The 11,846-nt window shown below is 40.2% G+C and overlaps 1 protein-coding gene across 1 annotated transcript; it reads left to right on the top strand.

Annotated features, from left to right (window-relative positions):
- Nucleotides 1–651: 651 nt before the first annotated feature.
- On the top strand, nt 652–1,492 carry LOC110953307 (fatty acid-binding protein, liver-type-like). Its single transcript, XM_051951032.1, has 4 exons — nt 652–781; nt 949–1,121; nt 1,269–1,361; nt 1,442–1,492. Exons 1-4 carry the CDS (start codon nt 715–717, stop codon nt 1,490–1,492), a joined length of 384 nt encoding a protein of 127 aa, XP_051806992.1. The 5' UTR covers nt 652–714.
- The last annotated feature ends 10,354 nt before the right edge of the window (nt 1,493–11,846 follow it).

Genomic DNA, 11,846 nt, shown 5'->3' with positions numbered 1-11,846 from the left:
AAACACAAAAACCAAAAAGTCAAATGGACAACATTGCACTGGATGGAATTATTGTGCAAAATCCTGATCTGTCCTGTGAAAGCTGCCTCTTTTTTTCAGGAAGCTTATCTTGAAAAGTGGCATCACCTGACTAAAGCACCTTTTTAATCAAATGTAGACTACAGTTCATATTGTGGTAAAGTGACAACAAACCCCAGAGGGATTTTTAGCAACTAAACCATCCAAAAATGTCACAAATATTGACACTAAGCCTGGCAGTACAATATAAAATTGTGTAATTTACAGCTATCCCTAGTGAGCATTAATATTTTGGCAAAATATATATGAATATGCTTTTCAGACTTGATGACTGTTAAAAACTGTATTTCACAGATAACTTAGAGAAAAAAATAATCTTAAAACTTCATGTAAAGCTGATTTTTACTTAGATTTCGCATCATTGCAACAAAAAAGTCATGCACAACAGCAAAACAGATGGGAAGAGGTGAAAAAAGACGGAAAAAGAACGAAAAGAAGGAACAGAAATGAATGTTGTCCGTGTTTTGTCTCTCTGCCTGCCTTTATCTGCAGTAGCCAATGTGTGAGCTCTGCTGGATGAGATGGGCTGGAGTTGCCTTAATTGAAGTCACCTGTGGTTAATGATTGAGCCCCTGCAGTTTGAGAGTATAAAAGCAGCTGAAAACCACTTTAACTTTACCTTCACTGCCTGCCACCATGTCTTTCTCTGGAAAGTACCAGCTTGAGTCCCAGGAGAACTTTGAGCCTTTCATGAAGGCTATTGGTAAGAATTGTGCTTTTAAGGCTTTTACCTGTACTACTCAGATTTTTGATTGCACTTTTTTTTAAATGAAGCTGCATTTTTAAACTGCATAGATGACACACAGCTTGAAGTTAAGACTGCTTTACTGAGCATGCTTTCGTTTTTAACTTGCCTGCTTTCCGTCGTAGGTCTTCCTGATGACCTTATCCAGAAAGGAAAAGACCTCAAGAGCATCTCTGAAATTGAGCAGGATGGTGACAACTTCAAAGTGACGGTCACAACTGGAGGCAAAGTAATCGTCAACACCTTCACTATCGGGCAGGAGACTGAGTTGGACTCGATCACTGGAGAGAAGATCAAGGTGAGGCAGGAGGATTAACTGCTGATTCCAAATGCAGTGGTTATCTAAACTCTAAGAATAATGGCACATTGTTTCAAACACCTTTTCACATTGGAATTTGAGTAAGATGTTCTTGCTGTCTTTAACTTGAGCCTATGTTTTCTAAAGGGGGTGGTTCAGCGGGAAGGCAACAAGTTGAAGGTCTCAATGGAGGGAATTGAGTCTGTCACTGAATGGGTGGATGAGGACACAATCGTCAATGTGAGTATTCAAAACCCTTAACTTGATGTCTGTATTGCCTCTTGAATGGCCTTTAAATTTGTATTTTCGTGTCCCTACAGACGATGACTGTGGGGGACATCGTGTACAAGAGGATCAGCAAACGCGTGTAAACGTCTGCACTTGGGATAATAAAGTATGGAAAAAGCAGCAACTGTCTTCTGATGTTTCTCTTGGCAAAAAATGCCAAACTGAATAGTGGCAGAAAGCAATGTTGATGAGCAATAGCTGTTTAAAGGGTTATGTGAATTTGTAAGTTGCAGAAGCTGTCTTTCTAACAACTCTGCACCTGGCTTATGTCACAAAGAATACCAGATGTAAAACTTAATGTGCAGTGAGCTTGGTGTACTTTCCCTTTGCTGGTAGAGTTCCTCAAAGTTGTTCAGATAATTTAATTACAAGCGGGACATTAGTCTGATTAGCAGCTGCACCAGATTTCACTTGATAAACTCCTTTGAGCATGTGCTATTCTTGGACTGTCTGGTGTGACTACAAGTTTGACTCAAGCGCTAATGTGTGAACCCAGTAAGGGGGTGTTTGTCTGAAATCTGCTCATGTGACCATTAACTCAACTGGCTACAAACTGAAGAGTCCAAGCTGATACTAGCCATTTGTATCAAAGGGTTGATCTTAAAATGGGAGGTCTTTCCAACTTTACCATCCACTGGGTTCAAGTGTCTCTTTCAATGCATTACCTATTCTAGCACAATGTGTAAGCTTCAGACTTATTTTTGGGTTAAACTGCACCTAACCCCAAGTGGAACAGAATACCACTTGTTTTTAAGATGCGGAACCAAACTACAGAAATTCATAATGTGAGAGGAAAAAGTGCACAAGTTTTGCAAGACAATATTTTAATGAAAACTAACTACAAAATGCAAGTGATACAGTAAATGTGTAGATTCTCATACAAACACTCAAAGCTGTTGGCAGTAAACAATAGGATTATTTTCTCTGTTGGAAGAGGTTCTTCTCTCCTCCATAGATTTTGGTTCATGCATCATGGTCATCCGTTTGTTCTTCAGGGCCGCCTCACTCGTTCTGTTTAAACATCCTCAGTTCCATCTGTCAGGACAAACATCAGTGCTTAAAATGTCCACCATGGAGTTAGCTATGTTACACAATGAATAGAAAAAAAATCCAAATTTGTGAATTGACCAGTTTAAAGCACAGCTTGAGGTAACCTTATCTTAAATCAATTATCTACCAGGGATATTAAAACAATCAAATTTGAAGCTCAAATTTTGCCAAAAGCTTTAAAGCATCTTAGCAGGCCTGCAAGTAAACTTTGTAGACAGATTTTAAACCTGGGTCAAAAAAAATGTAAATTTAATTCACAAACACAACTGAAAGAACACTGATATTGGTAGCTTGTGCATACCTTATTACCATCCAGCAGTTCAGATCAACACAATGATTCATTTACCTGCTCTCTTTTGTCTATTTAAGAACTCTTCATGAACTCTGGCAGGGAATCTGGCCTTCTAGCTGATTAATGGTCCACAACGGTTTCCAGCTGCTTGCTAACTGTGTCTATCTGCTCTTGTTTGATGGGTTGATGGCATTTAAGTTTTTGCAGTTGAGGATAAACCAACAGTAAACTCAAAAAAGCTGAGGAAAGATGCCGATGTGGATGTCTTCAAATTGTCATTTTTAATTGTTCCATAAAAGAATTACAGAATAGATGATTTAAAAATTATTAATGAAAATCATTCATACAATTTGAGCTGTATTTAAACTAATGAACTGGTCTGGAAACATCTTAGCAAAACCAAATAAGACTGATTATAAGGTGTTTACCTCCAGGTCTTTGGTGATGGGATGTGTTGGACTGTGGGTGACCATGAGGATGGCATAGGCCTTACAGATCATACCATGTCCGAACTCTATCTGCCTGGCCTTTATAAACACAGAAGCTACTAAAAATCTGCCTGATATTAGTATATACATTGGATTTGAGACATGCCAACAGTCTTCATTTACATAATTCTGGAAATGAGAATCTTGTGAACGCTGTGCAATTTTCTGATAACATTCAGGCACTTAATGTCATAAATTCTTGTGTTTTTAATGACCCCATGTCCTTTCCTTACTTAAAACCCTGAGGAATTAAAAAAAAGCAGTTTGCACCAGGCCTAAGGGCTAAAATATTAAGTATGTTGTTCCAACTTTCCAGCAGTTCTGCATGAGGTGTAAGATTACTTCATTCTCCGGGAGCTGTTAGACTTCTTTTTTGCAGCTTTTTAAAAATAAATATATTAAAAACATGAAAGTTTGTGTACTTGCTAACAGGTTCTCACAAGTTTGAAGGAGTTCATTACAAGGAGACAAATATTCCTCATCAAACACTTGACTTTAACGAAAAAGTCACACAGAAACTGCAAATGTCAAGAGTGGCTAGATGGGATTATTCTATTATACTCAACTAGAGTTGCAATTAAAATTTAAAGTTCAAACTGATTTCTTTACATGCTATTTGCATTTTAAGATAAGACATAAGATAAGATAAGCCTTTGTTGAGGCCACAGTGGGGAAATTTGAGTGTTACAGCGGCAAAGACGGTGCAAACATTTCCGGAATGTAGTACAAAAATAAAAATGACAGCTAAATATACAGAAGCACTAGTTATGGAAATAACAGCTCTGCACATATTAGTGGTATTGCACAGATTTTTTCATAAATAGAAATACTGAGAGAAGCAATAATATTGCACAAATATTTATCTATATTGCACAGATTGGACATAATGTATGGTTAATGTTGTAAATGACTATTCTAGCTGGAAACGGATGATTTTTAATGGAATATCTCCATAGGGGTACAGAGGAACATTTCCAGCAACCATCACTCCTGTGTTCTAATGCTACATTGTGTTAGCTAATGCTGTTGAAAGACTAATTGATGATTAAAAAACCATTGTGCAATTATGTTAGTACATAAATAAAAGTGTGAGTTTTCATGGAAAACATGAAATTGTCCAGGTGACCTCAAACTTTTGTATGGTAGTGTACATAAAGTAGTAGTTCTAGAAATAATATTACTGCACATATTAGTGGTATTGCACAGATTCTTTCATGAATAAGAATACTGAAAGAGTTAATAATTTTGTACAGATAATTATGTATATTGGATCTAAGTCAAAGAGTAACAATACAGCACCCATTCTAGTACATAGAGAAAGATAGATATTTCACAGGGTTCACAAAATAGTACAAAATGTGTTGTACTTGGATTTTAGAGTCAAAGGGTCTGCTCTTACCAGATCAGTATAAGTAAGGGATCTTATTACAAGTTCCTTGCACCAAAGGGTTATTTTTTCTCTACAATAATATTGCAGCTCTTGGAGATTTCACGCTGCCAGGCAGACAAGCAAACCTATCGGTAAAATCATGATCTTTTAGCTGCAGGTAATAAGTTGTCGTCCAGCGCAAAACACACATTTCTCAGCCTCAAACTGAATCTTAAAGTCATGATTTTCTTTATTATTTCCCGAGGAGACGTACGTGCGGCGAAAAAAGAGGTGGCAGGAAGGAGTCATGGCTGACATCTGCTATCTGTGCTCACATCGCCCAGCAGACAAGATCAAATCCACATGAGACGGATGCACAAAGCCTGTGTTCATCCAAGCATCACTCTTTCTTTCTTTCTGTCTCCATCTTTCTTTCCCCCCTCCTCTTTCTTTCGCCCCCCTTCTCCGGCTCCGACTTGAAAAGAAAGAGAGAGAGAGGAAATCAAGGTCAGGGAACTGAGCACGTGAAGTTGCAAGAGAATAAATTTCCACATACTTGTCCTTTCCGACCCACTGACAGTCTCAAGGAATGTAGCCTTGTCAAGCCAGGTAATGTACGACTAGTGAAGACGCATGGCATGTTTGCATGGGGCCTTTCCTTCACTGTCTACCTTCCTTTTCCTTCCTGCTTTCACTCCGCGCTCTCATATATAAGACACTCGAATCTATATGGGAAGTCATGGGTAGGTGGGCCCTTAATTTATGAGTCAAAAGCAAATCCACGTTGTCAATGTTTGAGTAGAGGAGAATCTAATTAAAACAGCAATTGGATGGAGAAGAGAGAGAGCGGGAAAATGAGTGAATCAGCATAATTACAGCTTAATGCAAACAACTCCACATTGTCTTTATTCCAATGAGTTAATGAGGTTACCGACTGGAAAAAAACAATTCCATCACTGCTATTGTCTTCTGCAGGCCACCAAGGAAAATGAGCTGTCACCCGATCTTAATGGCGACAGGGTTTTCACCCGGGCCAGAATTAATATCTGACTCCCAGGCCTAATGAGCAAGAGCTGGTGAGAGCAGAGAGCGAACTCTTTGTCCTGCAAGTTTTGCAGAAGAAGGAGAGAAAAGCAGAAAAGAAAGAATACAAATAAGAGATGGATGGCACAGAATGTAATAGCACTTGTGAGGGGAATGTATTGCTGTGATTGGATTCTGCTCCTGAAGGGCAATTTCGGTTCAGAGATGCCTCATAAGCGACGCCATCAGAAAAAATTAGCAGTATTCTCAAAGTGTTACTCTTTACGCCGCAAAACTGATATAATTAGCTTGTAATGAAGTTGATTAAGGCTATTTTTTCTGTTTTTGTTTGTCCAGCAGCTGCACTTACAATCCTATATTCATGTAAAACAGCAAATGCATTATTGTTCCATACATATATGCTCACCAGCCCCTTGATTAGATTCACCTCGATAACACAAATATCTAATCAACCAATCACACGGAAGCATCTCAATTCCTTTAGGCATTTAGACGTAGTCAAGACAACCTGCTAAAGTTCAGACTGAGCATCAGATAGTAGAAAAAAGGTGATCTAAGTGTCTGCGATGGGTGTTCAGTTCAATTCAGTTTCATTTGTATGGTGCCATGTCACAACGTATGCCATCTCATAGCGCTTCCAATAGAATGATGAAGACCTCACAACTTTTTAACAGAGAACACAGAACCCAACAATCCAACGCAGCCTTTGGCAATGGTGGGAAGGAACCAAGGGAAAAAGAATTTAAAAAAATTTAACAGAAGGAAAAAGTCTACGACAGAACCAGGCTCAGGGAGGGCGGCCATCTGCCTCGACTGGTTGGGGTGAAAGTGGGGATGAGTGGAGTGGGTTGCTGGCACCACATAGGCTGGTCTGACTATTTATGAGATCTGCTGGGATTTTTATCCTCGTCCAAAAAAAAGTGAAAATGTCCAGGCAGTTCTCTGTACGAAAATGCCTTATTGGTGTGAGAGGAGAATGAGCAGACTGGTTCGAGTTGACAGAAAGGCAAAAGTAGCTCAAATAACCATTTGTTGCAACCAAGATAGAAAATATCTGGAGGCACAATACACCGAACCTTGAAGCAGATGGACTACAGCAGCAGAAGACCACACCAGGTGTCCACCCCGTCAGCTAAAAACAGGAAACCAAAGCCACAGTTTGCACAGGTTCCACAAAACTGAACAGCAGAAGATTTGAAAATCGTTGCCTGGTCTGTTGTGTCTCAATTTCTGCTGCAACATTCTGAAGGTCAGAATTTGGGGTAAACAACATGAAAGCATGGATCCATCCTGCCTTGTATCGACAGTTCAGGCTGCTGGTGTTGTATTGACATTGGGGATATTTTCTTGGCACAATTTGGGCCCCTTAGTACTAGGAATAGACCGATCCATGGCCGATATTTGGCATTTTTTCTGATTATTGGTATCTGTACTTTTATTGGTCGATAATTGATGAATTAAATGCTCTACTTCAGGTCTGATGCAGCTTTCTCTCTCTGTCTCTCATGGCTCTGTAGTCTCAGAAATGTCTCTCAAGCAGAAATTGTAAAAACTGAAGAGGAAACACAAGTCATTGCCCAAAACCAGGAAATTAGCTTCTCTCACAGCGGCTACTTCTACGCTACCGGCTAGTGGCTAAGTTAGAAGGCAGCCACAGATTACCCTGAAACAGAGTCTGGAGAACAATAATTAATGTTTTAGGATAAGTACCTTTGTGGATGATAAAAGTGGTAGAACGGTGAAAGATTAAGAAAATGGAGAAGAACAGCAGACGTAACTGCAGGAGACAAACTGATGAATGTCAGTTGATCCCACTTAAACAGAGGAGAGTGTTCAAATTTAATCACTCCTATTACTATTTTACATATTCAGTTGTAGTCACCTCTCTTAATGAAGAAGCCTAGTTATGGATGGCAGGTTCTCTCCTATCACATGCTGTCAAAACATTATATTTACCGCATATCAATTCCAAATATCCAGGCTGTCTTTAATCCCAACAATTAGCATCAGTACTGGCCCTGGAAAACCTAAACCTTTATGAACACAGTGGACAAATCTGTACATGGCTACTTCCAGCAGGCTAACACACCATATAACAAAGCTGAAATCATCTCAAACTGGTTTCTTGAACATGACATTGAATTCACTGCACTCCAAAGACCTCCACAGTCACCAGATCTCAGTCCAATAGAGCACCTTTGAGATGTGATTGAACAGGAAATTACAGATTCTATCATGCCATTAAGAACCAAGATCACTAAAGAACTATTCCAGCACCTTGTTGAATCTATGCCGTAAAGAACAATGTCAAAACTAGCTCACGTTCTACCACTGCAAAAACAAGCGTGTACACACAAATACAGCTCACTCTGTATATTTGTACATCGTTTTGGAGAGGTATCATTAGACAGCTGCTTTCCCTCTGAGCTGATGGTGCAGCTGGGGATGTCATCTACACATATTTGGAGTTTTTCTGTATTCTTACTCCCAGTACACACACTTATCTCCATAACTATTCATACGGTTTTTGTTTGCGGATAATTTTGGTTGCTTTATTTAAGACGGTAGACTGAAAATGCTGCTTTTTTCCTCGTCCTAATCTCAAATGTTCTGCTCCACCTCCAAAACACACTTAACATTGCCTGTTTACCACTGGACATGATGCTTTTTCTTTATTTTTATGGCATTTATCAACACGGGAAGAGGTAATCACATAGAAAGCCACATATTGCATATGTTTTAAAAGCTACATTTGCCTAACATGTTTAAATAGAATGGATTTTCTTCCTCTGCTTTATACCTGTAGTTTCTGTTTGCAGATGTTTTATGCAGCAGTAGCTTTCTTAAACTCAAAAAAGTCAACCAGAGACTTCTGCTATTGGAGTTTTACACAGAGATCTAACAAGAAATTAGCATTATCTGCAGCTGACCTCCAAATAAGAGAATTCGTGACACACTTCATCTATACTTGTGTTTATAATACACCAGTGCAATCATTTTTATACAAAAACATTCTCTGAAAGTGCTTTGTTATTAACTTTTTCTGTTTCTGTTTGTTTAATGTGGCCTACAGGAACAATCAGACAATTTCTTTATTATGCACAGAATTATGAGAGCAATAAAAAAAATAACTTTTATTTCAACGATTAGCGTAAAAAATAAGAGCATTGCCTTGAAGTGGTTTTTACCTATCATATTTCACAAAAACATAGTGCAAAACTCAGTCAGCAGGGATTCCCTCCCTGAGGAAGATTTGCATTTTCTTTCCTTTACTTTACACTTCCCTTTTTTTAATGAAATTCCAGCATTTTCACTCTAGCTGCCCCATACTGTTGCTTTGAGCGAAGAAAAAGCGCCTTAAGTGACAAATGTACTATTCCAGCTACAATTATGGCCGAATGCAGCCAAACGCCTGCATCTGTTGTGCTATTCTTGAATATTTATATAGTCTGTAGAGCTGTAGAAGAAAGCACACTGAAGTGGGAGGAAAAATGAATATCCCCAAGTCATGCTTACTTTATTGACGGATTGGTGGCCTTGAAGTGCCTACATGACCTTTGACCTTTCGTTTAACATGACTCACCAACCTCATTCCGTAATCTAAAATGAGTGGAAGCCTTCAGTTTCCATTCACGTTAACAAAGGTCCTAGTGTAGCTCCTGTGGCAGTGGGACACAACTAACTTTCCCATTACCAAAGGAAGTCATTTATGGCCCTGTCCTCCTTTTGATCTGTCAGACTCGTGATGAAAAGAATAGCGGAGCCTCAGCCTAGGGATCCGCTGCCTTTGAGACTCAACAGCTTGACTCATTTCATTACTGTCATGAATTAAAGATCCCCAATCTCCTTCTTTTTTTCCATTCACATGGCAATGATCCACCCTTAGTTAATTTACAGTCGCTCGTTGTGCGAGGCCTCCAGCCTCAAAGCTCCCATGACAATTTACCTGTGTCCTTTTCACTTGCTGGCACATATCAATGTGATATACTATAATGGAATGAGTGGAGCTCTCAGTAGTGAGTGGGACTGTTGAATAATGAGGAGTGGGAGGTATAGTAATCAGTGGCAGCGCTCCCTTCACTCCCTGGTACATGGAAGCGTCTTAACCAGCAAGCCAAATTAGTTTTTTTTCTTATTGCTTGAGTTATATTTAGTTACGGTTATACTCTGGGAATGTCTTGTTGTGGCAGAGTTTGCGTGATCGTGTCAACAGTGTACACAGTGACTCAATTAAGATCCCTTTTTCATATGTTCTTATCTGTTTAATGATGCTCTAAGAGTTACACAAAAAAAGCCATCTCACAACGAGTATGTAAACATGTCTCTGGAAGTGGGTTGCTCTGAAATGCAGCCTCTATGCTGCATGCAAAATAAAGATGCAGTGAATGAAATGGCGCAGAATCCAAAGCATGCACGCTCTTCTTGTTCTTGTTGTTTTGGTGAATGTGGCTCATGATTATTATTTTTACTCATGTGAATGCAGCACAAGCGATGGCATTCCGGGATGCAAGAGACATACAAAGAGCACGTCAGGATTACACGCATGCACACGGATGGATAGAGCTGGAGGCGACAGTGAAAAGGTGACAGCATTTCCTTTCTCGCGGGGTGACCTCGTTCTCAGCGGGGGTTGCTGTGGCGGCTTTGGACCGAGTCTCTGCTGGCCATCTGGCCACGCCGCTCTCCGCTGTGAGCAAATACCAGCCGAGCGGCTTGCTGACATATTCTGATGGTGCGATTCAATACTGGTGGTGGTTGTAAGCTCGGGATTAGCCCACTGCTACCTCCGATTCACTCTAACTAAACCACCCACCTGGCTGCGGTTCTCATTCACCTGCTCCCCTGTGGTAATCCCTTGTTTTTTTTCCTGTCTTAGTTTATATACTATACTGTAATTAATGCAAGCATAAGATCTCGTGCCAGTGCAATATGCAGCAGCTTTGAAGTCAAAAATTCCAAGTGTATGACTCACTGGCGTGTCTAATTTGGAAACTTTCCAGGAATTCATTATAAATGCCAGATTCTCTTATTAAAATAATAAAAAAGAAATATATAAAGAACATAATCCCCACTGTATATTCAGTAATTTCTCTGCCAGAGCTTCCACACACACACTCATAGTTGGATTCCTTGTTGGGGAAAAGAGGCTTCTCTGTCTCTGGATGTGATGCTGATCATCTATGTTAATATTGGCCGGTAGGGGGCGTGTGGCACCTACAGATAGTAGCCTTCCGCTGTGACTCCAGCCCTCCTGGGTTTCTGCAAAAATATATATATTTAAATAAAACAGCACAGGTGCAGACCAGAGTGAATTCAGTCCAATCAGCATTGACACTGCTGCTCAACAGCCCTAATCACTTCGTAAAAGCAAACATTAACACGTCTAATACAGCCAAAAAAAAGCATGCCTAATGCTGTGTTTTGGGGAGGGAAATATAGGAAAATGCAGTGTTTTAGATGGGAGGAAAGCAATTGTAGCTCCAGTCTCAGCTCAGGTAAGGATTTAAGGTGTTATCCTGTCTGTCCAGTTAACCAAGCAGAACTGAAATCTTTGTTTGGTTTGAAATTTTTTTTATAACAACTCCGCCTCCAGCATCCGAGCAGCCAAACTGTCCAGTCTTTGTGTTCCCTCCCCACCCTGGAGGAAGCGCACCAGCAGGGCCTGGCTCTCCGCCTGTCTTTACGGAGGTGGGGGGGTATTTTCGTATGCATGTGCGTGCCTGGCCGTGTCCGATCCAAATAGATTCGCCTCACGTCACCTTCCTACCCACCCACCCGCCACCCACCACCCACCACCCCATGCATATAAAAAATTCATTAGAGCGCAGCCCGGTGCTGTAAGAAATGTCTGTCTGACTGAACAACTCATCGAGTCTGAATTCCTCCAGTTAATGTGAAATTATTTCTTTTTTTTCTCCTATTCAGTTTCCTTTCTTCTTCTTTTTTGCTGCAAATAACTGGAGGTGTCGCGAAATGGCACAAAATACACACGCGTTACCGTCCCGTTTCTGTGCCATGATTAATATTAAAACTACCAGAAATAGGAGGAATATTTTTTGCAGCGTGATACAAACCCCATAAAACATTCATCTTCGAATTCTCACCCCTCTCTCTCTCCCCCCCCCCCCTCTCTCTTTTCTGTCTCTTTCCTGCCAAACGCACCTCGCCGCTGCCCCGCCCTCCCTTTTTCCTCC

This window comes from Acanthochromis polyacanthus, chromosome 7 (genome assembly GCF_021347895.1).
Source record: "Acanthochromis polyacanthus isolate Apoly-LR-REF ecotype Palm Island chromosome 7, KAUST_Apoly_ChrSc, whole genome shotgun sequence".
Classification (NCBI taxonomy): domain Eukaryota; kingdom Metazoa; phylum Chordata; class Actinopteri; family Pomacentridae; genus Acanthochromis; species Acanthochromis polyacanthus.
Note: the sequence above shows the minus strand (reverse complement) of the source record. Positions and strands in the feature narration are given on the sequence as shown.

Bases quoted from the DNA above. Each gene is read 5' to 3' on its own strand.
- LOC110953307 (XM_051951032.1), top strand. From the start codon at position 715: ATGTCTTTCTCTGGAAAGTACCAGCTTGAGTCCCAGGAGAACTTTGAG. The intron at 782-948 runs GTAAGAATTGTG...TTTCCGTCGTAG, and splicing joins GCCTTTCATGAAGGCTATTG to GTCTTCCTGATGACCTTATC. The intron at 1,122-1,268 runs GTGAGGCAGGAG...TGTTTTCTAAAG, and splicing joins TCACTGGAGAGAAGATCAAG to GGGGTGGTTCAGCGGGAAGG.